The sequence below is a fragment of the Bombus vancouverensis genome, chromosome 3, assembly GCF_051014615.1.
Source record: "Bombus vancouverensis nearcticus chromosome 3, iyBomVanc1_principal, whole genome shotgun sequence".
NCBI classification, from domain to species: Eukaryota; Metazoa; Arthropoda; class Insecta; order Hymenoptera; family Apidae; genus Bombus; species Bombus vancouverensis.
This window is the reverse complement of record NC_134913.1, coordinates 20,509,839-20,536,366: the sequence shown is the minus strand read 5'-3', so window position 1 is coordinate 20,536,366 and position 26,528 is coordinate 20,509,839. Positions and strand designations below refer to the sequence as shown.

Sequence of the window (26,528 nt, the reverse complement as noted above, 5' to 3'; positions counted from 1 at the left end):
GCTGTCTACCCGAAAACACTTTCCAGGAAACGCTAGCCGGCCGGTGGAGGAGCGCTCGGTCGAAAGTTCCTCGGTAAACTTACCGGAGATTTGCCGTTGGTGGATAAACTTTTTAAGGAGATGGTTCGTATCTGCCTTAACTTTCCTCTTTCTCGCGCCAACGATCTTTCGCCCTATCGCGAGTAGTTGATATTCGAGAGAAGAGCGTTGCTTGCAATCTCGCGAAACAGTATGGTGTCTGGTTCGATGTGGCAAAATATTAAACAAGATTGAGATTACTCTTGGAACATTAAATTGCCTGTCAGAGACGATCGTGACAGGAAAGAAGATCGCTTACACATCGTTCGAAGACACGCTTCCTTCCTTTTCTCTGTTTTTCTTCCGCTTTTCCTTTTCTATCGATCACGGTCGTTCGACTTCTCCGCTCTCTCCTCTTACTATTGTCTTCTGTCTGGTGCGTTTCGACATTGGAGATCTCTGGTTTTCGGTAACAAACACCAGGGTGCTAACGATTAAAGTCGATTCTCATCGACGAGGATTTGTTAAGGATAAAGAGCGCAGGAAGGATTCGAGATAGAACGGGCCGGTTGGAGAGCGAGCGATTCGTAGAAGAGGAAGAAGAACAGAAAACAGTGTGTTCGGACGACTCCTTCGTAAGAATTTAACTGGTATTCGATCGGGAAGTTTCCGCGCAAACACGAATTTCATTTACGTTTCTTTCGTCCGGCCGCGACTGCTGGCTTGTCGTTCCAACGCGGAATAATAGATCGACGAAATGCGTTCGTTGGCACTGAAACTTTGAAAACCGCGTTGAAAAACGGGATTTGCCACAAGACAGCGCCGATAAACGATAACGCGGTCGCGACGTCATTCCGAGCAAAGTTCGTAATAAAAGCAACGATGTCGTTAGACCGGGGTGACAAGAGTGGTAGCATTCTTTTTTTTTTTTTTTTGTTTGAAAAACTGATTAAAATCAGAAATAAAATTAAATAGAAGCAAGGACGAACAGTGGTCGCGGTAAAGAAGAAACGCTATGAAATTGATTGAAAAATGATATACACCTGGAGCGTCGTTTCTATTCGAACGAATCAAAAACCGATTGAAATCCGTTTTAAAGGAGCGGTACTCCGAAAAGCCTCGCTCGACACATTTTGCCGCAGCGATCGGAAAAATCGCCGCTTAACGGTTCGAACAGAATAGGCACGCTGCCGATGCTTTAACATTGAACGCTCGTACCGTCAGATCGGAAACGAGAAAATCGATGTCTCGTTCGCTGCGACTTATCGGTTTTACTCGTATCGTCGAACTATAGTCAAAGCAATTAGAATCGCTGTTTGTAATTAGCTAGAAATTCGATGCGCGCCTTAATCTCCTATGTATCACCGGCTGCTGATCCTTCGAAATCGGTCCAAGCTCGTCCTCGTCCTTCTTCCCTAAGGTTCCGTTCGGTTAAACTTTCCTCGATTCGTGCAAATTCTCCTTTCTTTTTCTCCTACTCTCTGCTGCCTTTTTTCGCAAAACGACGAAACGCCGCAGCACACAGCTGAGTCCGGGCTAACGATAGAGAAGAATATCAACGAGTAGAAACGAGTGCGAGCGCGCGGAAAAAGAAATTTACTTTGGAAAATCGGCAGGCCTACCGTCGTATCGCGCTCGGCCATTGCTCGCGTTTCGGTAATTTCCCAAGTGCACGTTGAAAATTTAGCAGGGATATACGAAATCGTATCGCGTTATCGAGGATGCTCAATTAAGCGAGCGTGCGCCCGGTTTGTATAAAGGGTGAATCCAGTAGGATCTAACGCTACCGTTTTCGAGGATAATTTATGACCAGCTATTGTACTTTGAATGGGAGTTCCGTTATTACGGAGCGAGCCAGAGGGACAGGAACAGGAACAAACGGCGAAGACAGAAAGAGCAGGACACAGAGGCGCGGAACGCGACGACAAAGAGAGCACGCCAGACACGAGGAAAGAAGACGAGACTTACAGAGAGCAAGAAGGATTGATAAACAGAGATCTGTAGGAGAAGGTACAAGTAAAAAGAGGGGAAACAGGGAATGATTCTCTCCGCGAAACGAAGAAGAAGATCAGGTGGCGAAAGGTAGACGGAGACGGACCGGGAACGATAGAGAAAGAGAAAGAACAATTGCAAATAGCCCCGAGGCGTAGTAAACGGGGTGGTGCTCGTAGCTGGCTGGTTTCTCCTGCTAAGTTGGTAGCGTTGCATATTGTTTCCTATTCAACCGTTTTGCAGCCTCTGGCTTTTTCCAGCTTTTCTCCTCCTTCCTCTCCTCCCCCCACCCCTCCTTTTCTTTCCTTCCTATTGCTCTTCTCGTTTCTCCTTTTTTCGTTGTACTTATATGCCAGAATGTATGTATATCGTATATAATTTATCTCCGTTGCTTCTTCTCGCTTCTTCCTCCCAGCAATCGTGCCTTATACGATAATCATTTTTCGTTATTTTCGAACACATTTTGCCATTCGTCGTAACGCGCATTTGCATTCGCCGCGTTTTCTTCCACGCGCATCGCGAACGGAACTGACTCGAAACTTTTCGAATTAAAAAATGATCATCGTTATTTTATCAAAAAGCTTCGGTCTTAATTTCAACGCCAACGACGGTTTCTCGTCTAGGCTGTCTTTTATACTATATTCGTCTAATAGAATAGAATGTATATGTACATATCGATATCCACGAGTTACATAGATATTTGTAAAAGCATCGCGCGATACTCGTACGACACGACACTCGAAAATCGTAATATCGAGATTGCGACGTTCGTACGCGTCGCATCTATATATACATAATGTAAGACGGCCCGTTCTCTTCTGCGCACGTCATCGGACGACTAAGGTACGCGTAACTCCTCCTTTTGCACCGGTTCGTTTTCTTCCATGAAACATGTTCAGGTATTCGCTGCAATGTCGCATTTCGTAGCTTTCCCGCCACTTTAATATTACTCGCGTGGAAAGAGACCGAGTGTTCTATAGTTTTCCGGTTTAAGAAAAGAAATTCTGAAATATCTTGTATCGATTAAATCATCTTACCTATTGTTTCCATCCTCGTTGCGTTCGGACAATTTTCCCTGTTACTTCGAGGCAATTCTCCCTGCCCGTTTTTCTCGAGATACAATAGCGATTAAAAGGAACGGTGCTTGTTCGCGTTTCATCCCTGATCGCGATCAACGAGAAACGCTTTCCCGTAAGCGGCTCTTTCGTTGGTTAGCTAACGTTCAACGAAGAAACGTTCGCGTTGAGAAGGAAACGCAGAAAAAGCAACATCACCGATTCCAGTTTTATACTTCGGTTTCATCGGACTGCTTCAGCGATTATCGATTGCGCTTAAAATTTCGAATCTTATTCCGTCTGCATTTTATCCGCCTCAACGATTACGCTTTATCGCGTAATTGAAATAATTGCAAACGACAAACGTACATATTAACTCTCACTTTCAATTACGCAACTCTCATAGCAAGTATGGAACAAATAATCGATTGCTTTTCTTTACGAATATAACGCGCTTTTTCAGCCAATAATTAGCGGCGTCTGGCATCCGGAATCGTATTTCTAGTATTTAACACGACTGACCACCATCCCTCGGAGAGTTATCGCGTTAATCCTCGAGTAATATTTTACTGGAAAATCTCGGTGATATTTTCCGTGGCAGTAACGTAGAGGATGACAAATGACGCTCGCTGCCAGTACGGTTAATTGTCGGCTTTGTACTGCAACATGGTTATTACGTACACACTGCAGTTTCTACGCTCGCGACGTGGAGGATAGAGGCGAGAATCGCCACGACGAGGACAACGATTCTTCGCGTTGCTTTAGGACTCCTAAAACCCTGCCACTTGGACATATGTATTTACTTACTTACGTAGTCGATGGCTAGAAACGACCGTTGACGCTTCCACCATATGTATAGTTCGACGTTCGATACGTTTATGCTACTCCACGTAGACGTCTATTGCGAAAGAATGTTCTTCTTAGATGTGGATTAATTTACAAATTTGTTGTATCAAACGAAAGAAGAGAAAACTGAAAGACTACCAATGGAATATGCGTGGATTGTTTCTTCGTAGATGATATAATGTTCGATCGACGATACAGACGATGATCGTTGGAAATGTTTCATGATCTTAGAAACACTTATGTCGTTATCGACTATATCCATTTTTTGTCCAGCTTTTCAAGATTTTCAAGTAATCGAACGTTTCATAGATGAAAAATCACCAGCGGGCCGTTTAATTCGCGGGTTCGTCTCCTTGCCTCTTCTTTTTTGTCATTTTTCCTCTGGCACATTTCCCTTTATACTTTTTCTAATCGTACCCTTTCTTCCATCTGATATTCTGAATATTTCCTTCTCTATCCTCGGGCTAAACGTTCTATTCTGGTTTCGTGTTCGAAATTAAGACTGTTGCAGTCTTTCTCCTCTTCTATTTCCTACCGCTTTTTTTTTTCTTTCTCCGATGTACCTACTCGTGGCGAAATGTAAAAGAAAATAATATAGTAGAAAGAGAAAAGTAGGGTGAATAAGATAATATATAACATTTTTCAAGAATATCGAATACCGTATCTTTGGCAGTTAAGTTTGTACAACATTTACAAATTTAACTGGATAAACCACGCGGTAGCTAATATTTTCTTGCAGTACCTATTCTATTCAAAGTTATTTTCAAATATTTTCGTGGCAATCTTTATACTCTTATTCTTATTTATAAAAGAATGTGCTGCCACCTGTCGGCGGTTGCTTAAACAGGCTGTTTACACATACAAAGTGATGGAAGAAGAAATCATTTGGGCAACTGTAAAACGGAATTTTGGAAATAATCTTTTCATGCTTCGAAAGTTTCTAAGATAAACAAATGGCGTTCTACGATAACGAACATTGGCTTTTATCACATATTAGAGATAGTTTTTTATCAACCGACAATACAGGTACATAGTAGATTCTATTTAGGTTAAAAATGAACTGTAAACTTCCTTCTCTGATGTTTCTAAAAGGTCAATGTGAAATGGTGATGCTTGGAGAAGATATACCTAAACAACTAAGATCCAATGGAATGTTACAATGTTATCCTGGCATGGAAGAAAGCGACGACGAAGATCTAGATGCTCTCGCAGAATCCTATGACATACAAATGGGTAAATTTAAAAAAGAGAAAAAATAAAAAGTATTTTTTCTATAAAAGATGACGCTACTTGATTTTATAACCAGAAAGCAAAAATATCTGAAATTTGTTTGACATAAATATATATACTTTAGATCTGTGATTTTAATATTGATATAGATATGGAATACAGTCACAGAGAACGCACTAATACCGCGCAAAGATTAGAGAAAATGGATCTTGAAAGGGAAAAGGCTGCTAAAGTCAGTGTAAAGTGGAGAAATGATTCTGTTATACCTGTTACTCAACAAACAGAATTATTTCAAAGGAAGGATTTTCGTAAAAAGACTGGCCAAACTAAAAGATATTCTCTCTTGTCTGAACAACTTGAAAAGTGTCCAAATGTACCACAAAATCCATTTATAGAATACGCCAAGTTTGACGGCAGCGTATGTGTTAATAAATTTTGCAAATTTTAATGAAATTGCTGCTCGACGATACCGCTTATATGAATTTTATTGCAGGCACAAGTAGATATTCCTATAAGAAAGTACAGGATATTTATGTGTATGTTACCTAAAAATCAAAGAACGTATCCCATTCATATACTTGTACTTGCTACGGCAAAAGTGCTAGAATTTATTGGATTAATTTGCTATAAATATGCGAATGAACATCCAGATCACCCTTTAAAGTAATTACACTAATGAATTCTGTAGTAGTTTGTGTTGTTCGGTTTATATTTAACCAATACAAACTACGCTGATTCTTTGATGTTTTCAGGGATGATATCACAAGATATGGCTTATATTTTACTGAAGATGATGGAGAAGTTGACTGGGATTTACCGTGCTTGGATCCTAGGGAAACGATATCTAAATTTGAATTCACAACGTTAGGTCTTGCCGAAATGAAACCCAGCGATAGGGCGCGACACAACGTGTTTAATTGGGTTGAATTAACTAACGAGGAAGATTTTCTAGAAGGTCAAAACGAAGAAGAAGAAGTTGCTGAAGATTTAGCAAAAATGGAAGGACATACGACTGCTATGGAAGCTCCGTTGTATCAGTCGTACAGGTATTTCTTATTTATTAGAATCATAAAATAACTTGCAAGTAATATGTAACATTTTATATAGGGTATACATAATTAATAAAGTCAGGACAAAGACTGAAATATATCTAGGAATATCTGGTGAAAAAATTGAAATCAATCCAATAATAACAGGGAAAGGTGCAGGACGCTTTTGGAATAGGCAAAGAGCTGTTAGTTATCAAATAGACAATATTGCCTGGTGCGAAGTGACAGAAACAAAGGGAACGAAAACAATTTTTACGTTAGTTTATACACCACACACGTCTACTTCCGAAAATATTTTAGGTTGGTCTAGTTTAAACATTTTATGTAACGTAAACAAATTGCCCAAGAAACGGACATAATGCTAAGAAATATCATCTTTTCACAGTACCCTCTGGACAGTTGCATTCTCTGCATCAATCAGCATCGTTTAAAAACCATGAATTTGAAGCCGATTCGATGACAGCTGAAGAAATTGTCAGAAAAATAAATCATATATTGGAATTACACAATAGCATATCAAGAAAAGAATATCTATCTCAGAAAGAAAGAAAAGCGGCGAGACGGAAAAGTTTTCATTTGCATAGATGACAGCTCTATTGGTTTCTATATTCTATTTTAAATTATTTAAAACATTAATTATGTCAATGTGATAAAACAAATGTTTACTTCAATACACATATGATCCTATTGTCATTTTAATGGTTGCACCATAAATCTCTCGTACCAAGATAAAATTTTTATACTTTGAGTATTTAAGTAGTAAACGATATTCTTATTTGTCCAGTTATTTATTCTTGTTTAGAATGTGAATATATGTACATTTATTTATTTATTTATTTTATGTATCATTGTATTTATTTTAATATCTACTGAGGTTAAAGAATTATACATTTGCATTATGTCAATAATTAATCTTGCGTTAAAAATTATTTACAATATGCAATGGTATTTCTAATGTCATGAGCCTAACATCTCAATAATTTTGTCATTAACTTTACACAGTCTTCTTTCCATTTGCCGAACAAATCTTCGATTTAATTTGTAAGTTAGATTATACAATACTAATGTCTTTGCAACTATATCTGACAGCTTTTTATAATTTCTGTAAATATGTTGATAATTTGGCCGGGCTGTAACAAAGGCTTTCTCATATTCTGCTAAAACATTCAAATCTAAAATTTGTCCTCGATCCTCTGAATATAATTTTTGCTTTGCAAGATTTTTTCGTTGTACTTTCCTTTGCTTTAATGTCTCTATCCATTCTTTTCTTTCATTTCTTAAATTAATTATATATTCTTCTAAATCTATAGGTTTTTCTGGCGATATTTTAGATACGCATTTTATTCCATCTTCAGCATCAACAGTTTTTCCATCTTCTACACACTGTGTACCTTCAATTGTAAAATATCATTTATTAAAATGCATGGTCGATTAAAAATTAATTTTCCCGATAATTTATTATTGTGTGAAATCTTACTGAAATGATATGTTATTAATATTTTTTAAATATTGTAAAGTTCCGTACAAAAAATAGAATAAATTAACTAACCTTCATATTCGTTAAATGTAATTGTACGACTTTGAAAAATAGAAGATCGTCGTTTATGAACAGTTTTCGTACATTCTGAGTTCGTCTCTGAATGTGATGTATCCACTGGATGAAAATGATCCATTTTATCAATTAAATATAATTCCTATAGAAAAACAGTTTACAGCCCCGACAAAGATTCAGTTGAATTTCAAATGAACCAATCACAACGCAGTATTAAAGATGCATTTAGTAAACCGTATAAGAAATAGCATAAACTTATAATTTCTTATTCTATTATTACAAAATTCTATCAAAATATTTTCATATGATTTCTTCGTGAAATTTAAAAATATCCCCTTCGTAATGCAAGAATTATAATATTTCAAATACAGATTTTAGGTTAAAGGTTAGAAGAAGAATATTAATCGATCATCATTCATCTATTGATAAACTAAATTGATTTAATTTGTGCTTATATGTTAAAAAACAAATAGAAACAAATATCCTATACTTCTTCAAAAATTCTGAATATTAGATATATTATATATTATACTAATTATAAATTTTACTTAACATTGAATCAATATTTTATTAGTAAAAAAATTTTCAGTTTTACTAAAAGGTTCTAAAAAAGTTTAACTATCTTGCTTAAAAACATGTGTTTTTCTTTAGAAAATATCTGTAATATTATTCAAGGTAAAAAGAAATTTTCCTACATATTATAGAAAAGTTTTGAACTCTCCAGAAATTTCTACTGAGTGTACAGTGTGTAGTTTGCAGTCGATTCGTCGATTCTCAACAGTCGAGACAAATTTGTAACGAACGAGGTGTTATAGTCAAGAAACATTGAATTATACGATTTTAACGTCATTATCAATAGGATAATCGAGTGAGTGTTAACTTTCTTTTTTCTTACCATTAAAAGTTTAGAAATTCTATTTGTCGCTAATTTTGAAGGAAGAAATGTCGACAAAGGCTGACGAGGTAAGCAATTTTTTAATTTTTCAAATTACTTTTTATATCATCAATGATAAGAAAAATATAATGCTTTTTGTACAACAAAACAATTATCGTATATGTGACTATAGAGAAATACAATTCCGGTATAGTAAAATATTAGAGCGTGCTATCCGCATGTATGTATGTATGTATGTATGTACATCGAAATTATAGTAGAAGTTAATCATGTGAATTTTTTACGAAATTAATAGTGATTGTCCTAAATAGAATTGTTCAAAGGAAATTTTATTGAACATAATCAATACATGGAACAACTGTATTTTGTTTTACAGTTAAAATTGGACATTGAAGAATTTAACAATTTACTTCAAAAAGCTAATCGTCAAAAAAGCAAAGATGTTCTCAGTCTTGAAATTAGGAAGTTGCAAACAGAGTTAGCAAGATTGATAGAAGAAAATCAAATATCTCAGACAAAGCCTGCTGTTGCAGTGTCTAACTCTTCTCAAAAGTGTTATGAAGTTAAACTTAATAACTATGGTTGGGATCAAACAAATACGACAGTAAAATTATACGTCACATTGAAAGATGTGCATCAGTTGGCTAAAGAAGCTGTGACTTGTAACTTTACTGAGAAATCTTTTGATCTCCATATTCTTGGATTGAACAATAAAAATTATAGTTTAACAATTAATAATTTATGCGAAGATATTGATACAGACAAGAGTAGTGTTAGAACCAAGGCTGATATGGTGATAGTATCCCTTATCAAAAAGGTTGCGAAACATTGGTCACATGTAACAAGTGTAGAAAAAAGAATCAAGGAATCAAAGACATCTTCAGCTCCAGATATAAGTGAAGATGGTGACCCCAGCACTAGTTTGATGAATTTAATGAAGAAGATGTATCAAGAAGGAGATGACGAAATAAAAAAGACAATAGCCAAAGCTTGGACAGAAACTCAAGAGAAGAAAGCAGCAGGATTGTCAGACTATTCTTAATTTCATGTCTATAAATACTTAGGTTTATTATTTTTTTAGGTTATTAATGTACAAAATTAAATTGTATTATGTAAAACATTAAAATGTAAAAGTGCTGTAACAATTGTCTGTTTTTTCATTGTTATGTATTGTGACTTCAGATATTCATTGGTTTCGTTGCATAACAAGCCTATTGTATAAATGCATAAATATTTCATAAATTTTCAAATTAATGTATTTCGAATCAAATAAAAAGTTCGATTATATGGATTATTAAGAATTAATGTATTTTGTTTTCTTACAACAATGGTAATAGTATATACCATACATTTCCGAAATATTTCTATTCCTTATTTACACACCGTAAGCCAATTTACTTCTGTATATTATTAATTATATATATTATTAATTCAATAAAAAAGGATTATAAAAAAAAATGTAAATGGTTTCACTAATTCCTTTTACAGTAATTATGATAAATTTATGTAGTGATGTATTTAGAAGTTTCCATTTTTTATAAATGTTGTAATTGATGTTTTTCGCAAACATAACTGTACACCTGAAAAGAATTTTAGAATCCAACTATGTTAATGTTGTATTTTTCAAATAATATTCAATAATACTGTAGGAATAAAGATTCATAAGGATGAGTGATTAGTATATACATTAAGTGTCCAGGAGGTGGCGTTAAAAGGTGTGGTCCCTCTTAGCGCTCAGATTAGACCTGAGGGGTGGCTCCCTCAGCTTGGAAGGGGACACAAGAGTGCTCCGGCAGCAATTCGAAAGGGGTCCGGGGGCACTCCTGTTAAACGTTAGATAGGCCACCGTGGGGTTTTAGTCGGTAAGAGTCCGACACCACCCCGCCGCTTCTCCCAGAACAGCAGCGGGGTGTCCATGAGGAATTCCCACGTAAAAAAAAAAGTATATACATTAAGTGAAAGAAAACACATATATTATATGAAATACATAAGTTATATGTAACATGTTGATTTGTACATAGCACATATGTGTACAATTCTTTTCTAAAATAAAATTCATAAATATTAGTGCTTTTTTAACATGTAAATTATAATACTGTCAACAAATAAAATACCACATGCGCCCTTTATTTATTTATATTTTGAAATAATATTCTTGTTATCTTTTATACATTTATATTTCTAACAATAAAAGGTCACAAGCTTATAAACAAGATTATTATGTAATATTTCCAATCTAAAATTACAAGAATTCAATATAACTAATGTTAAAAAATTCATGTTATGTAATATTGGAACATTGGATTTAATTACTTATAAATTATAGGAATACATAGTAATTTTAAGAGAAAGTTATACAACTAACGTTAATAGTTTGAATTTCTTTATCAGTGTTAACTAACATTCATTAGTATATTTAATTACAAATAAAAATAATATCACATAGCATGAATATTTTTACCATACTAACAGGAAACGCTTTTCCAGTGTCATATTTGTGGTATTGCGTGCTTTCATGATTATCATCTGTTTTTATAATGAACAAAACAGTGTTTTACAAAATTTTATTTAAAAAGGGTATAGAAGTATAAATAAATAATTTTACTTATTCATACACACATACACACACATTGAATCGCTTGCAGCATTGCACATGAATGGATGAAAATATGAAATAGATACTTAAAAATTTCTATAAAATTTTATGAATAAAATATATTTCATGTAATTTTATAAAACGCACGTAAAATTTTAATTTAGTTCTTTTTTCATTTTGTAAATAACTTCTCTATCTAGTTGAACTATCCGGATCATTTACAAAATTAAAATTATATTTTCCACCCAAACATCTCCATCTTTATAGAAACTGTTCTATTATTTTTTTCAAGCAAAAGAAATTAACATCTGTTTTATACATGTATAAAATCTTGTTTAAGAATGCATTACGATTTACATGTATTTATTATATCAAAGACCATTATATAAATGGTTAGGTGATTCATTAAAAATAAAAAAGTTAATAATATAAAATTATTGTAAATATAAATGTATAAATGAAATATATATATATATGTATTTATCAAATATATATATATATATATATATATATATATATATATATATATATACGATTAGAATTAAAATCTTGGGTTTGTAAAGAAATTTAAAACAGGGAAGTAAAATATGAATTGAAATTAATAATTAATATTATCTGCCCCTATCTAACTGTAGCACACATTCGCTACGTGCAATAAATTCTTGATGAAATCCTTGATAAAAATATTAAAAACAAGTCTTTGGTTTACAAGTTAAGACTAAATTGTAATCAAGATGTGAATAATAAGAAAACTATTAATTTACCATGAAATAATTACTGTACTCTAGGAAGAAATATTTGATTGCACTTCATGACTAGTGGCATGAAAAACTTCCATCATTGCATTTCGTGTCTTTTCTATTAAATCTTCAACATCAGCTGAAGTTAATCCTTCTGTAGATATTGGTGGTAATGTTGTTATAATAACTCGACCTTCATATCATCAATTAGATTATTGCATAATGTTTTGTATTGAAATAAATATAAATATTTATACATAAAAAAGTCTTACCGGCATCGAATCTCTTTTCTTTAGAAGATAGAAAATAATAAGACGAAAATACAACAGGTAATATAGGTAACTGAGCATTGATTGCAACATGAAAGGCACCTTTTTTAAATGAATGAATTTGTCCAGTGTTGCGCCTAGTGCCCTCAGGAAATATCCATAACTTAATCTACATAAAAAGCATGGAAAAATAAGTATCTAGGAAACTGAATATTACCTTTTGCAGAAATTTCTATATAATATAATATATTATATATATTATATAAATCAAATTACCTTGTCTTCCTTGAGATAGACTGCAGCACTATTTAAAATTGAACGGGCTTTATCTGACTGCATTTTATCTATAAATATCAATCCACAAAGCCAAGCAACTAAACCAAATGGCCATGCATAAAAAATCTGTTTTTTTGCTATAACTGTGCACTTTTGCATTATTGGCCATACTTGGTACATTCCCAGTACATCTAAAGAACTTTGATGATTTGATACTATTATACATGCCCTTTCCTTCTCTAAATGTTCAGTCCCCCTTAATTCCCAACGTAGTCCGATAAGGTGAGCACAAATAGAAAACACAGCCGATCCTAATCTAAAATTATATTTCATATATTTTTTTGAATTAATAAAATATTAATAATTTGTATAATTAATGCAAGGTCTATTATGTTAGTAACAAAATTATTGACAAATGGTGGATTAGTTTTTAATTTGTAAAAAATGTAGCATATATATTTGTATATGTACATATATACATATAAACATATATATATGTATATATATATACACATACATACACACATATATATACATACGTGTGTGTGTGTATATATATATATATATAACTCTCATTTTTATAAATCATTCTAATTATCTTTTTTTATTAGATTGTTCATTACTATATAATATTATATAAATATATGTTAAAGAATCAAATACAAATATAATAAAAATTATGTACAGAATAAATGAGTGATTATAATAAAACTAAAACTTCAATACAATGTTAATTAAAATGTTTACATGTTATTTTATTAAAGAATACATTTCAATAAATAAACTTTACACATATTTTTGCAAATTTAACAATAAAAATAAAAATTTTATTTTATGTTTACAAACGATATTATTATATATTACTTAAAAAAATTAATTTTACAATTCACATTATTTTCCAATCTAAATTTACGCATTTATGTGGCATTTCTGGGGTGAGAATTCCAAGTTATTTAAAAAAACGTCATCGCTGTATCGGGATTGTTATCCATATGCTATATCACCATCGTTCAATAAATTTGTCCTATTAGTTTGAACAAAATTAATCAGAACGAAAATATAAGCAATAGAACATAATTAAATAGAAAAACAAGAGAACGGAACATAGAAATATAACAAGATAGATAACATTCATATTTTCAAAATTGGTGTAATTACTAACAAATAGTTTTTCACGTTCTTCGGTCGAAAGACCACAATCGGGAGGAGGATTAATGAATTCAGCATTGCAATTCCATAATAGAGAAAAAACTTGAGGTAATAACGAAAGGTTCTGCTCACTTCATATAATACAGGTATCAGAAGAAAGAGACCGACTAGGATCACCTCGAAACACGAAGGTGCCATCTTTTATGGCGAGAAAGGGCGAATACTATACCTAATATTTTCTTTATACTACACCAGCGAAATTAGTATTACACTTTTCTGCACTATCTTACGTAGTTCTAAAGATTTTCAACTACTGTAGGATATTATGAGGAAGCCACGCCTTTTATGCATTAATCACAAACACATAGCTTATTTTTTAACAAAGCTACTCTTTTAGCTTTGTATTATCTACAGATTGCGAAAATACAAGGCACACCTACGACTGGCCACGAGCACGAGGTTTGCTACCTACTGCCGAAATTGATTCAGGGCGAACCACGGGCTAACGATTGTCGATTTTTTGGTGAGATAAAACACAAGTGCCTTGCAGCTCGCAACTATGTACAGAGTGCAAACTTTGTTCTCAATATTTAAACCTTATATCAGAGTTTATTTCTCAGATGTTAAATAATTATGTATTTGTTGAAATTCTAAAAAACAAGCAATAAAAAGCTACATGTAGACGAATAATAGCTACTTATATGACTCATTAAGATTGATATAATGAATTTACATTCAATACTCAAACTCGAGCAAAAAATTATGTTGTTTTTTATTTTCACGTCATTCGATGATTATACAATAAACTTATAATTCCTATAGTTGAAATATTTGAGTGATGTAGGTGTTTTATTTATAAATAGAAGAGAGTTCTTTCGATACGTACACTTTCGGTAACAACCAATCATCATGCTGGATTTATAAATATGATTTCAGATTTTTTCGCTTATTACAATTTATATGCTTTGAAGAGCTTTTTTGCATTTCATAACCTTCAATCTAACTTTCATATTTTCTTATATGATTGTTTCTTTTTCATTATTCTATTCAATATCCTTTTTCATAATTCATAAATAATTTATCTAGGTTTCAAATATCAATTTACGAATTAATTTATTAAATCTATATATACATGTGTAAACGTGTATTACATATTATTTGTCTGATTCAACATTTTATGAATATCTTTTATAAGAAAATTTAGTGAATTATGTTATGGTTCGGGACTTTATGCGCGAGGTTGTTGTTTGCGGTTTTCGATTATAAGCTTTGTCAAGTATTAATTGATCCCTAATGAAATTACTTTCTATATTGTTAATGGAACGTTTCATAACTATATTATCATTATGGTTATCCTTACATGACTTATGTAAATATTTACGTACCGACGTAAACTTTGAATAGCAATAAAAAAGCAGTATGTGCTTTTCATGTAAATTTGTGTAAAATAATTTACATATTATTTATGTATACCTTGTTGTATCGTATTATTTTGGTAATTTAAAATTATCTTATTTGAATGATATTATATTTATGATATTTAATAATATAACTCGGATTTGATCTTGCAAGCCAGTTTCCAAATAATATAGATCATATATACATATATGATATCAGAATACTTATAATATATAATTTCATGACATATTTCTATTAATTTAAAAATTAAAGATATATATTAGGTTGTAAATTTGGAATTAAAATTATTATTATTTAAGCTAATAATTAATTTAAAATTTCGATTATGATACCGTATCTCTAGGAGTAGCAGATAGGTCGATAGTTCGCGCGGCAAATAAAGAAAGCATAAAGTTTTAAATTTTTCTACTACACCTCCTAATTATATACATGTGTTACAGATAGGTTATTTGTTCGTTGCTCACGTTTAAGATTATACCAATTACCGATAGGTCGAGTGAATTTAAAATTTTTTACGGTATAACTCAAATTTATACTTCGAGATCACAGTAAAGGAACTTGGTACGTTATAAATATTTAAGTCTAAAACAATTATTATATTAAGCAGGTATTATAACTGAAAGAAATCATTTACTGTCCAGTTTGCTTACAATTCTTCGGTTTGCATTAAAAAATTAAAATTATTATATATTCCAATTAATTATTTAATTTATTTGTAGAGAATAATATTTATAGATTAATATTTGATAAAAAAATGCAAGTGGATTTACAAAAGCGTGAAAACACTCAAACTACAATATTAGCATTATTAATTACACGTAAAGGAGGATGTACTTTAAAGCAGCTAAATAATGATTATTATGAGTTAGAGGGTGAACATATACCATGGAAAGATTTAGGATACAACTCTTTATTAAGTTTTCTACATAGTATGTCAAAAACAGTACAAATAGAACATAGAGATAGCACAATTATTATACGTGGTATTGCATCAGAGAAATCCAAACACGTTAGTAAATTAATAGCCGGCCAAAAAACTCAGAAACCTTCAGTTGGAAGAAAAACACATAAACCAAATCACTATTTTCCTACAACTGCTCCTAATAAAATTCGTATACCAGCTGAGATATTAAGCAAGGTAGTCAGTTTAGTTAAAGATAAACCTAATGGCTTAAATAAGGATTATATACTTCAAGAAATTCATTCACGCATGCCTTTTGTGAAAATTACTATGAAAGAAATGGAAGAACAGTTACAAGAATTATCACATAGAATTTTTCAAACAAATAATAAGGTTTATCCAAACCGATCTAAAGTTAAGAATTTTAATAATTTAAAAGGCCGCAATGATATGTCCCACTCTAAATCCAAATTGCCAATTATCACTGCTGCTGGAAATGAAGATTCAGATGATATGTTAGATTGTGAAGATGTCCCTGAGGTTACACATCTCAATCGTACATCTAAACCTGATTACACAAAGTCAGATACAAAGACCACATCTACATCTAGTTTCATAAAGGAAACTAAATACCAAGAAACGCAACATAGTAATGATATTAAAACGAAATTTGATGATGATATAATGAAAGCTAAAGAAAACGTTTTAGATAAGAAAGATATTGAAATACTTATAAATGAAAGAATTAAATTTCGTTTGGAAAAGCTTATTCAAAACCACTCTGACGGGATTTGGTGTGCTGATCTACCAGAAAAATATTTAGAAGAATATAAAGTTTCTTTGAATTATGCAGAACTTGGTTTTAATAGCGTTAGAGAATTTGCATCACAGTTACCTGAAATCTTTCATTGCATTCAACCTGGTGACACAGGAGATTTCATGCTTTATTATGCAAAGAGGGAAATACCTTCAAATAAACTAACAAAGAAACATGAAGCTAATAATGTTGCACAGTTGTATGATATTTATGAATCAAGTAATGAAGAAGCAGTTCCAGCATCAGTGGTAAAGATTCTTTGTTTCAATGATTTAAGAATTTTATTAACTATTTACAAAAATTAAATAACATTAATTTCGTAACATTTTATTCTTAGTCGCTCGATACATGTAAGAAGTTAATACCAGATAATGTAATGAGTATTGGAGACTATGTAGGTTGCATAAACGTTGCAGATTTAGAACAGAATGAAGAACCTTTTATAGAAGTTATTGTTGTAGAAGTCTTCACACCTTCATTCTTTTGGATACAACTTCGTAAAAAACAAAAGACATTTAAAATGTTCATGGATGATTTACAGTATGTATAATTACACTAAACAATTATTATAACTATAGTTAGACAATTATAATTCATAATATTTATATTAATAATCGTGTTCTACAGTAAGTTTTATACAGTGCAATATGAACAATATGCAATTCCACTACTTGTACTAGAAAAAGGTTTGAATTGTGCATGTGTATACAATGGAATATGGCATAGGGGTATAATTAAGGCTGTGAAACCAGATTTTCAAGTGACTGTAAGTATAAGTAGTATGTTCAGTTTAAACATATACCTACTGTTGTTTCTCTATTATTCCTATGATATATTGACATATTATTTGTATTTAATGTAATAACTATTATTTATACTAATTTATTACAGGTAATGTTTTATGACTATGGAACACTGAAAACATATTCTCCCGATGCAGTATATTACTTACATAAAAGGTTTTCCATCCTGCCAGCACAGGCAATACCATGTGGTTTAATTAATACTAGGCCATGTACAGGATCTAAATGGTCCCGTAGTGCTACTCATCATTTTGCACTAAGAACATCTGATATACCTTTAGTTGCAACAATTGCAACAATTAATAAGGAGGTAAAAATATTTAAAAAATTCAAGTATCTATTTTTTGTGATCTATATTTTAATTAAATTTGTTTTAAAATAATTATGAATATCATGGGACTTCTTATTACAGGATAATTCAATGATGGTAAATTTGACTGACACATTAGAAGATGAAGATGTGCACATTAGTGATTGGTTAGTGGAGCAAAAGCTAGCAGAATATGGAAAAATGGTTTGTATTAAAAAACGGAATTTTCCAGTTTGTTATTACTTAGAGTGTCAAGAGCGTTCTAAACGACAAAAATTTAACGACATTCATAAAGTAAAGGAAAAATTGTCCAAAAATTCTGGAAATAAAATAGTACATAATCCAGATTCTGACATAGGCTTATCACACAGTAGTAATTTTAATGAAGTAAATAGTAATAAAGAAGATTCCTATAATAAATTGATTTCACATCGAGGAAAGAGCAAAAGATCAGAATATTTTGAATCGACTAATTCCTCTAAAAATGATTTTTTAATTGAAAAAATGCATGGTTCTGTCACAAATCCCGAAAAGAAACATCCAAGAAAAACAGGATCCTTATACAAAATGTTATTACATCTTAAATTAAAATCTATTGATTCTACCAAAATTAATAATGATAATAGTGTTAGTAGTAATAATCAAATTTGTGAGACCATAGCAAATAAAAAATGTTTAGATTCAAGTTCTGTATTAAATCAACCCATTGAACAAAAATCGTACGAAAAGTCTGTCATATCATGTCATAATAATATGGAACATAATAACACTACATCTGGTACTTCGTCTATTAATCTTTCTGCTAATGACAAAAAAAATAGTAAAACTTTAGATAATGAATGTAATATTTTGAAAGAGCATACCAATATTCCTGAACAATATAGTTCTGTCACAAATCCTGAAAAGAAACATCCAAGAAAAACGGAATCTTTATACAAAATGTTATTAAATCTTAAATTAAAATCTATTGATTCTACCAGAATTAATAATGATAATAATGATAATAGTAATAATCAAATTTGTGAGACTATAGCAAATAAAAAATGTTTAGATTCAAGTTCTGTATTAAATCAACCCATTGAACAAAAATCGTACGAAAAGTCTGTCATATCATGTCATAATAATATGGAACATAATAACACTACATCTGATACTTCGTCTATTAATCTTTCTGCTAATGACAAAAAAAATAGTAAAACTTTAGATAATGAATGTAATATTTTGAAAGAGCATACCAATATTCCTGAACAATATAGTTCTGTCACAAATCCTGAAAAGAAACATCCAAGAAAAACAGAATCTTTATACAAAATGTTATTACATCTTAAATTAAAATCTATCGATTCTACCAAAATTAATAATGATAATAATAATGATAATAGTAATAATCAAATTTGTGAGACTATAGCAAATAAAAAATGTTTAGATTCAAGTTCTGTATTAAATCAACCCATTGAACAAAAATCGTACGAAAAGTCTGTCATATCATGTCATAATAATATGGAACATAATAACACTATATCTGATACTTTGTCTATTGATCTTTTTGCTAATGACAGAAAAAATAGTAAAACTTTAGATAATGAATGTAATATTTTAAAAGAGTGTAACGATATTCCTAAACAATATGCTAATCATTTTGATATTCAAGAATCAGAAGACGAAGTATATATTAGTGAAGCGAAAAATTTTACTGATGCACATGAAGTATGTATAACAAAGAACATAAATTGGTCTATTATTTTGAAAAATGCATTGCGAGAAAAGAACTATATAACACAAAAAAGTGAATCGGAAATATCTCGTGAAACATCTATTAGGAAACAAAGTAATGTACCATTAGCTGAGAATTGTTTCTTGAATGTAGTATATAATAGCTCTTATTCTGCTTTGCATGATAAAGATATACACTGGTCATCAACTGGAAATATTGCTAAAATGTCAAATGTATCTCCATTAATTTTAGAAAATATTGAAAGACGTAAAAAGCGCATAAAAGATAATGTAATAATTGCTATATCACAAAAAATATTAGGGATGTTGACAGACGAAAAATTATATGATGCATCTAGAAATGTAAAAGATACGCAACCTATAAGTTCATCACAGAAAACTAACAACACTAGTATTGAAAACGATACTAGTTTAATTGCTTTAGAAAATTATGAACAAAATGATTACATTTGTACGAAAACCATTACTTCCAAGCAAAAATTATTGGAGAAATTATCATCAATAAAAGATATATCAAATGACAATTCAAGTTTAGATTCGGACGATTTAAGCACATTAACAGAATCTACATCATTTCATTGTAATATTGATGGTAATAATAATAATAATGATAATAAATGTAAAAAGTATGAAAGCAATACGAACATTCATGAAAGTACATCAAATGAATCTTGGCGAGAGATTGATGTTGAATGTTCTGTTAAAACAGAAGCAATAAATTCAAACACACAGGAATTCTTTAAACCTATGATCAACAATTCGGAAGTATATGAGAAAGAAGAAATATCCAAATCTGCAAATAACCTAGAAGATCTGACCCTGGTATCAACATCATCACAGCAATCAACAACAACAGAAAAATCACATTTGATAGAAAATATTAATTGTTCAGAAGAATCATCATTGAATGTAGAAGTAAAAGAATCAGTAGAATCAATGAATATAGAAATAAAAAAGTCAGAAGGATCAATGAAAAAATCATTATTGAGTGAGGAAACTAGACAAACAGGAGTGGTATCAGTCGAAGAATTAATACAATCTAACACAGTAATTGAAACGTCCAACATACCAGTTTTTAATGATGTTAATACAGAATCTAACAAAGGAGAACAACAATTGGATGCATATATATCACATGCTGAGCTTTCTAATCTTCCTAAAACTACGTTTAATGAGAGCGCTCAAATTAAATTCTGTGATAATGAATTTGACTCACATTTAAGTACAGCAGAAATAAACGATTCAAATTCAATTGAGGATGGAAATTGTATAGAAACTTATGAAAATACAGAAAGTGATACTCATGAAGTTATATATTCAGATAGAATCAGTAATCAGGAGGATAAAATGGAAGACTTGACAAATAAAAGTATCAAATTTGAAAGTCATATACCCGTAATACATTCTGAAAAAAATTCAGAGAGAAATAATAAATATATGTCTGATCTAAATTATAAATCACAAGGTAAACCGAGAACATTAGTAGAAATGTTAAATAATAAATGTAAAAAGTATGCAAATGATACAAACATTCATGAATGTACATCAAATGGATCTTGGTCAGAAATTGACATTGAATGTAAAAAATATGAAAGCAATACAAACATTCATGAAAGTACATTAAATGAATCTCGGTCAGAGATTGATGTTGAATGTTCTGTTAAAACAGAAGCAATAAATTCAAACTCACAGGAATTCTTTAAACCTACGATCAACAATTCGGAAGTATATGAGAAAGAAGAAATATCCACATTTGCAGATAACCTAGAAAATCTGGCCCTGGTACCAACATCATCACAGCAATCAACAACAACAGAAAAATCAGATTTAATAAAAAATATTAATTGTTCAGAAGAATCATCGTTGAATGTAGAAGTAAAGGAATCAGTAAGATCAATGGAAAAATCATTATTGAGCGAAGAAACTAGACAAACAGAAGTGGTATCAGTCGAAGAATTAATAAAATCTAACACAGTAATTGAAAAGTCTGACATACCGGTTTTTAATGATGTTGATATAGAATGTGATGAAGAAGAAGAACAATGGGATGTACATATACCATATGCTGACCTTTCTAATCTTCTGAAAAGTGTGATTGATGGGAGTACTCAAAATAAATTCAGTGACAATGAATTTGAGTCACGTTTAAGTACAGCAGAAATAAAAGATTCAAATTCAATTGAGGATGGGAATTGTATAAAAACTTATACAAATATAGAAGGTGATACTTATGAAGTTATGTATTCAGATAGAATCAGTAATCAGGAGGATAAAATGGAAGACTTGACAAATAAAAGTATCAAAGTTGAAAGTCATATACCCGTAATACATTCTGAAAACAATTCAGAGAGACGTAATGAATGTATATCTAATCCAAATTATAAATCACAAGGCAAAGCGAGAACATTAATGGAAATGTTAAATAAAGCGAAGTTATTGCAAAAAGATCGTTCATATAAATAACACAAGTACTTAACTTCATGCCCAAAAGAATTAAAAATTTCTGATTTTTACAATTCATGCTCATTTTTAACTTTGTTCTTTTCTCTTAGATATCATGTATAATCAATATATTGTTTTTATTATATAATACTGCTATATATTTGTTTACTGTAATTGCTTAATTACAGTGTATTTTTACATGTTAATCAAAACAAATTGGCTTTTCTGTTTTTTGGGAAAAATACGACCTTTATGTTATTACAAGTCTTGTATCATGTGTTTATTTGTTACTTATGTAATAAAAACTTTTAGACAAAAAATCAACCGTCTACATTTTACTATATACCAATAGTTTTATAATATTCTTACATAATACATAACAATCTCATAAAGTGATAATTTTTCCCAAACTAATCAATTTAAAGAGTATGCACATATTACTAGTTAAATACGTAGGATATAATATTATTTGATATATCTTTTATTCTTTTTTAATTAGGAAAATAGTGTTGATATGAGTAATCTGTTGCTTTATGTGGAAGAGAATTTAATATTTATGCCTGAACAATGTTATGAAAAGGAGACTGACATATATAATGGCAATAACGAAAAATTATCTGAAAATGCTACTGATGTGCCCTTGGTATCGCCACAAAGTGTCTTAAATGATATGTTCATTAAGCCTTCATCAGAATGTACACTATTTGATGAACAAGAGATATTGCTAGCGGAAAAAAACATTCAAGATCAAATTTTTCAAAGCAATTCAACTTTTAATAAAAGCAATACTAATCCATTTTTACAAGTTGAAACTCCTTATGGTCAAGTTAATAATGACAGAAGCTCACAAAAGTTTATGGAATTATGGAATGAAAATTTGCAAATGCAAATACAACACTTAACGCAAATAAACGCAACACTTCGTTTACTTCTTTATGAAGTAATAAAAAGCTCTCTAAAGAATAACAGTTCAACATACGATAAAAGTACACTAAATATGATAAAAAGCGTACTTTTGAATATTAATAAACAAATGCCAATATTTGTAAATCCCTTACATGTAAACACTGAAAGTGCATATGAAAATATTTCTTCAAATGGAAATGTTCATACCGAAAAAAAAACTGCTATAAACGAAAATGTTGACTGCCCCGTGGAATATGTTGCACCTGCTGCTATAAATAAGCAGCCATTAACTAGTAATTTTTATGATAGAATTCATACTCATATTGACTCTTCTCAAAATAATTACATTCAGGATGAAGATAGAAATTTGAATACAGTGAATTATAATTCTTTAATATCTGGAAGTAATAATACTAATGCAATAAATCAATCTTTGCTAAATCAACAGATGTCAGTAACATCATGTGTTTCTCCAGGATTTGGAAAATTTAGTAACAAATGTTTTACAAGTACTGATCTTTCAACACCTATAGAACATTCTATGCATAATGGAACGTCTTTCAAAGAAACAAATCCTTTCAGACTTAGTTTAGCAGGTAAATTACAAATACTTGATTCAGAAGAGGAAAAATGTTCTCATTCTAATGATTTATTATATATTTTAAATAAAAATCATGGCGAACATGATTTGATAACTTTTGAGAATGATAACTCCAATACAAATCGAAATTTGGACGATCTTAAGAATAGATTATTTAATCATCAATATTATGTTTCTGACTTTCTGGAAAACACAAACAATGTTAAAAATAATTTATTTACAGAAAATGTAAAACCTTTTAATCATAACTGGAATGTGGATGATAATATTAACACAACATCCAAAAGCATTATCAGTGGTCAATCTACAGAACGTAGTGCTCACCAGAAAGAAATGGAGAATCAATGTTTTTCGTCATCCAAGAAATCTTTTATTGATGATGATTTACAGTTTGTTAAGGAAATATACAAACAGGAGCCAGTCCAGGCAAATGGTATCTCCAATTTTAATCAACTGTCGTGTGTACAAAGTAATGGTTTTGTTATATCAGAAGAAAATTTGAATTGTAGAAGTATTAACGAAAATGTTATATTTCCTCCAAATTATGATTTCAGTAGTTCTAGATCTTCTAGCTTATTACCTGTTAATATTTCAGAATATTTTCACTTAGCAAATAATACAAATATCGATGAAAAACATTTAACACGTTGTTCACTTACTTCTCATACATTATACAACTCATCTCCAATAATGGAACTTAATGAAGCACACAACGCTCAGAAATCAGTAATAAGTTCGGTAGACGTATGGAGCAAACCGCTGAAAGATACTACTGAATCAAATAATTACAGTAAAATTTGTTGGGTTTCTGAAAATAACGAAGAAGAAGTAATATGTAATAAAGATCAACAAGGAAATAGAATACAAAATTTTATTCCAGATGATACATCAGATTTTGAAGTTGATGCATATAATGTAGGAGCAAAGAACTCATATTTAAAGAAAACTGAGTTTACTGTTGGAAAAGTCATATACGTTCCAAAATGTCTGTCTGCAAATTGTAGAATGTTCTTTCGAGCAGTTGGTATGTTTTATAATAGTTATAAATATGGAAATTCCATACTGATGAAAATAATCTCACAATAATTTTTGTAGAACTACCCAAACAAATAATACATATATTTTATTATCAAGAAGAAGGATGGTTGTTAGTAGATGAATTCATTCAAGTACTTACTGAATCAGAGACCACTATAGATATGGCAAAATTATTATATGCATTCAATATATATGTCCAGTTTAAAGAAATTGATAGAACTAAGAATTCAATAGAATTTATAAAAAGTGGCAGGTAATTATCATAAATATTTTATTAAAGATAATATCTGTTATTCATTAAATGCAAAGAGAGAATATCTTTTTTAGTATATTGTCGAAAGCAACATATGATATAATAAATGGTAGTGATAAATTATGCTTAATACCATTGAAATCACTCTTAAAGGTATTATACAAATTGGAAATTATATCATATAAAGATATCAATAATATCTTTGTACATGAACAAATTATAAATGGTTCAACTAAACATAAGATTTGGGTAAATATTATGATCATACTGCATTAAAACATGTAATATTTTGTATTCGTACATTGCATATAACACTAGGTTTTACTTTGTTTTAGTTAATTATCAATGCTTATGGAGAATTTAAATATTATATCGAAAATAGACAATAGTTAAGTAATGTTAACTAAGTATGTATATTTTATCAATATAACTATAGCGGTATATCATATTACATTAATATAATCTTTACAATATTGGTTATTCGTGCATAAATAATGTAATATAACGAAAGAAAGACAATAGTTTTCATTTTGTATTATTAGTAATTATGCGTGAAGATTAAGTTGGACTGATAAATTCAAGAAGGATATTTTGTTATATTCTACTATTAATTTCTTTTTCTTGTTTATTTTACTTTCAGTTATTAACTTGATTTTTTATTTTGATTATAGGATTTAAATATATATATATACATATTTTCTTTTTCTTTAGATATTCTATCTTTTTTAAGCACTTAATAAACATCAGATTTAATTACGATATTACTTTAATACAAAGGTCAAATAGTTTAAGTTTAAAAATATACATAGTTATGAAACATATGAAAATAAACTTTTGAAATATGTAAATAAATATACATACATGTATATAAAAGAATCATGTACACGGTATGTGATTCTTTTACATATATCATTAGATGTCACGTGCATTGAACACCCTCTAGTGGTGTTCATTTAAACTTTGCTAAGGAAGCAGGAAAGAAGTATTACAGTCTAATTCGAACTGTATCAAAGTGATAATTAACATTTCAATTTGAATTGTGTATTAAGTAAACACGTAGATTTTTTTTTTACTGAAACATAATGGCAAGCTCGAACGACGCAGAACACGGGCTTACTGGCTTATCGAAATATTTTAATAGTGTCACTGAACGTGGTCGAGCAAATGTAAGTAACCTCAAAATCTGCTATTTGTTCTATTGACGATATAGAATTTTCTAGTTAATATCTTAAAAGTTGTATCACAATTTAATATGTAGTGACACTATTTTTCTTTTTACAGGTGGCTTTGTCATCAATCGGTGGAATGATTGCTCTAGGCCTATACTTCTATTTAAAACCAAAAAGTAAAAAGACAGACGAAAAATGAATCAATAACAAGATTAAATACAGTAGATACATTATGTAATATTAATTTCTGCGTTACTTTATTCTCATTAGGAATAAAGAATTATTAATTATTAAAACCTCATCATTTATTTTTATTAATATATCGCAATGTATCAAAATTTTTAGGACAAGAATTTTTAATTTTTTATAAATTAAATATATTGTAAGTCTAAAAATAAATTTAACTGTACCTATACTTACTATCTTTGTATGGATGTTTTAATGTTCATAATATTATTCAACTATGAT

The 26,528-nt window shown here is 30.5% G+C and overlaps 7 protein-coding genes across 15 annotated transcripts; 5 read left to right on the top strand and 2 right to left on the bottom strand.

Annotated features, from left to right (window-relative positions):
- The first annotated feature begins 4,723 nt into the window (after nucleotides 1-4,723).
- Nucleotides 4,724-7,934, top strand: Sin1 (SAPK-interacting protein 1). Its single transcript, XM_033328503.2, has 7 exons — nucleotides 4,724-4,937; nucleotides 5,004-5,144; nucleotides 5,291-5,559; nucleotides 5,635-5,804; nucleotides 5,894-6,187; nucleotides 6,249-6,490; nucleotides 6,576-7,934. Exons 1-7 carry the CDS (start codon nucleotides 4,865-4,867, stop codon nucleotides 6,776-6,778), a joined length of 1,392 nt encoding a protein of 463 aa, XP_033184394.1. The 5' UTR covers nucleotides 4,724-4,864; the 3' UTR covers nucleotides 6,779-7,934.
- On the bottom strand, nucleotides 6,960-7,873 carry LOC117153965 (uncharacterized). Its single transcript, XM_033328505.2, has 2 exons — nucleotides 7,740-7,873; nucleotides 6,960-7,581 (listed from the first exon to the last, which is right to left on the bottom strand). Exons 1-2 carry the CDS (start codon nucleotides 7,861-7,863, stop codon nucleotides 7,148-7,150), a joined length of 558 nt encoding a protein of 185 aa, XP_033184396.1. The 5' UTR covers nucleotides 7,864-7,873; the 3' UTR covers nucleotides 6,960-7,147.
- A 226-nt stretch (nucleotides 7,935-8,160) lies between the features above and the next one.
- LOC117154333 (tudor domain-containing protein 5-like) lies at nucleotides 8,161-25,711 on the top strand. Of its 6 annotated transcripts, none has more exons than XM_076617427.1 (13): nucleotides 8,161-8,417; nucleotides 8,495-8,610; nucleotides 15,527-15,647; nucleotides 15,806-17,052; nucleotides 17,142-17,344; nucleotides 17,432-17,570; nucleotides 17,696-17,917; nucleotides 18,020-18,121; nucleotides 22,593-23,595; nucleotides 23,824-24,624; nucleotides 24,696-24,891; nucleotides 24,966-25,140; nucleotides 25,227-25,711. In XM_076617427.1, exons 4-13 carry the CDS (start codon nucleotides 15,841-15,843, stop codon nucleotides 25,278-25,280), a joined length of 4,107 nt encoding a protein of 1,368 aa, XP_076473542.1. In that variant the 5' UTR covers nucleotides 8,161-8,417; nucleotides 8,495-8,610; nucleotides 15,527-15,647; nucleotides 15,806-15,840; the 3' UTR covers nucleotides 25,281-25,711. The 6 variants fall into 6 exon arrangements, with proteins under 6 accessions (XP_076473542.1, XP_076473547.1, XP_076473546.1 ...); XM_076617432.1 differs by having other exon boundaries at nucleotides 8,161-8,610; nucleotides 23,824-24,033; nucleotides 24,481-24,624; XM_076617431.1 differs by having other exon boundaries at nucleotides 8,161-8,610; nucleotides 23,824-24,033; nucleotides 24,196-24,624.
- On the top strand, nucleotides 8,566-9,938 carry LOC117153963 (calcyclin-binding protein). The gene is made up of 2 exons (XM_033328504.2): nucleotides 8,566-8,705; nucleotides 9,014-9,938. The coding sequence occupies exons 1-2, from the start codon at nucleotides 8,685-8,687 to the stop codon at nucleotides 9,677-9,679; spliced, it is 687 nt and encodes a 228-aa protein (XP_033184395.1). The 5' UTR covers nucleotides 8,566-8,684; the 3' UTR covers nucleotides 9,680-9,938.
- On the bottom strand, nucleotides 9,703-24,398 carry Agpat1 (1-Acylglycerol-3-phosphate O-acyltransferase 1). 4 transcript variants are annotated; one of them, XR_013058085.1, is made up of 5 exons: nucleotides 13,681-13,865; nucleotides 12,519-12,834; nucleotides 12,246-12,411; nucleotides 10,324-12,166; nucleotides 9,703-10,217 (listed from the first exon to the last, which is right to left on the bottom strand). XR_013058085.1 is itself a non-coding variant. In XM_033329257.2 (5 exons), the coding sequence occupies exons 1-4, from the start codon at nucleotides 13,863-13,865 to the stop codon at nucleotides 12,018-12,020; spliced, it is 816 nt and encodes a 271-aa protein (XP_033185148.1). In that variant the 3' UTR covers nucleotides 9,703-10,217; nucleotides 11,998-12,017. The 4 variants fall into 4 exon arrangements, 3 of the variants coding, with proteins under 3 accessions (XP_033185148.1, XP_076473549.1, XP_076473550.1); XM_033329257.2 differs by having other exon boundaries at nucleotides 11,998-12,166; XM_076617434.1 differs by lacking the exons at nucleotides 9,703-10,217; nucleotides 13,681-13,865 and adding an exon at nucleotides 24,260-24,398 and having other exon boundaries at nucleotides 10,744-12,166.
- On the top strand, nucleotides 18,128-22,518 carry LOC143302504 (uncharacterized). The gene has a single exon (XM_076617433.1). The coding sequence runs from the start codon at nucleotides 18,422-18,424 to the stop codon at nucleotides 22,112-22,114; it is 3,693 nt and encodes a 1,230-aa protein (XP_076473548.1). The 5' UTR covers nucleotides 18,128-18,421; the 3' UTR covers nucleotides 22,115-22,518.
- A 203-nt stretch (nucleotides 25,712-25,914) lies between the features above and the next one.
- Nucleotides 25,915-26,475, top strand: LOC117154336 (ATP synthase F(0) complex subunit k, mitochondrial). Its single transcript, XM_033329259.2, has 2 exons — nucleotides 25,915-26,057; nucleotides 26,173-26,475. Exons 1-2 carry the CDS (start codon nucleotides 25,974-25,976, stop codon nucleotides 26,257-26,259), a joined length of 171 nt encoding a protein of 56 aa, XP_033185150.1. The 5' UTR covers nucleotides 25,915-25,973; the 3' UTR covers nucleotides 26,260-26,475.
- Nucleotides 26,476-26,528: the final 53 nt, after the last annotated feature.

Excerpts from the sequence above, each read along its gene's own strand:
- Sin1 (XM_033328503.2), top strand. The coding sequence starts at position 4,865 with ATGGCGTTCTACGATAACGAACATTGGCTTTTATCACATATTAGAGAT. Across the intron at positions 4,938-5,003 it reads TTTATCAACCGACAATACAG|GTCAATGTGAAATGGTGATG; the intron begins GTACATAGTAGA and ends TGTTTCTAAAAG. Across the intron at positions 5,145-5,290 it reads ATCCTATGACATACAAATGG|ATATGGAATACAGTCACAGA; the intron begins GTAAATTTAAAA and ends ATATTGATATAG.
- LOC117153965 (XM_033328505.2), bottom strand. The coding sequence starts at position 7,863 with ATGGATCATTTTCATCCAGTGGATACATCACATTCAGAGACGAACTCA. Across the intron at positions 7,582-7,739 it reads TACATTTAACGAATATGAAG|GTACACAGTGTGTAGAAGAT; the intron begins GTTAGTTAATTT and ends TTACAATTGAAG.
- LOC117153963 (XM_033328504.2), top strand. The coding sequence starts at position 8,685 with ATGTCGACAAAGGCTGACGAG. Across the intron at positions 8,706-9,013 it reads TGTCGACAAAGGCTGACGAG|TTAAAATTGGACATTGAAGA; the intron begins GTAAGCAATTTT and ends TTTGTTTTACAG.
- Agpat1 (XM_033329257.2), bottom strand. The coding sequence starts at position 13,865 with ATGGCACCTTCGTGTTTCGAGGTGATCCTAGTCGGTCTCTTTCTTCTG. Across the intron at positions 12,412-12,518 it reads TCTATCTCAAGGAAGACAAG|ATTAAGTTATGGATATTTCC; the intron begins GTAATTTGATTT and ends CTTTTTATGTAG. Across the intron at positions 12,167-12,245 it reads AGAAAAGAGATTCGATGCCG|GTCGAGTTATTATAACAACA; the intron begins GTAAGACTTTTT and ends GATGATATGAAG.
- LOC117154333 (XM_076617427.1), top strand. The coding sequence starts at position 15,841 with ATGCAAGTGGATTTACAAAAGCGTGAAAACACTCAAACTACAATATTA. Across the intron at positions 17,345-17,431 it reads ATGTTCATGGATGATTTACA|TAAGTTTTATACAGTGCAAT; the intron begins GTATGTATAATT and ends CGTGTTCTACAG. Across the intron at positions 18,122-22,592 it reads TAGCAGAATATGGAAAAATG|GAAAATAGTGTTGATATGAG; the intron begins GTTTGTATTAAA and ends TTTTTTAATTAG.
- LOC143302504 (XM_076617433.1), top strand. The coding sequence starts at position 18,422 with ATGCATGGTTCTGTCACAAATCCCGAAAAGAAACATCCAAGAAAAACA.
- LOC117154336 (XM_033329259.2), top strand. The coding sequence starts at position 25,974 with ATGGCAAGCTCGAACGACGCAGAACACGGGCTTACTGGCTTATCGAAA. Across the intron at positions 26,058-26,172 it reads CTGAACGTGGTCGAGCAAAT|GTGGCTTTGTCATCAATCGG; the intron begins GTAAGTAACCTC and ends TTCTTTTTACAG.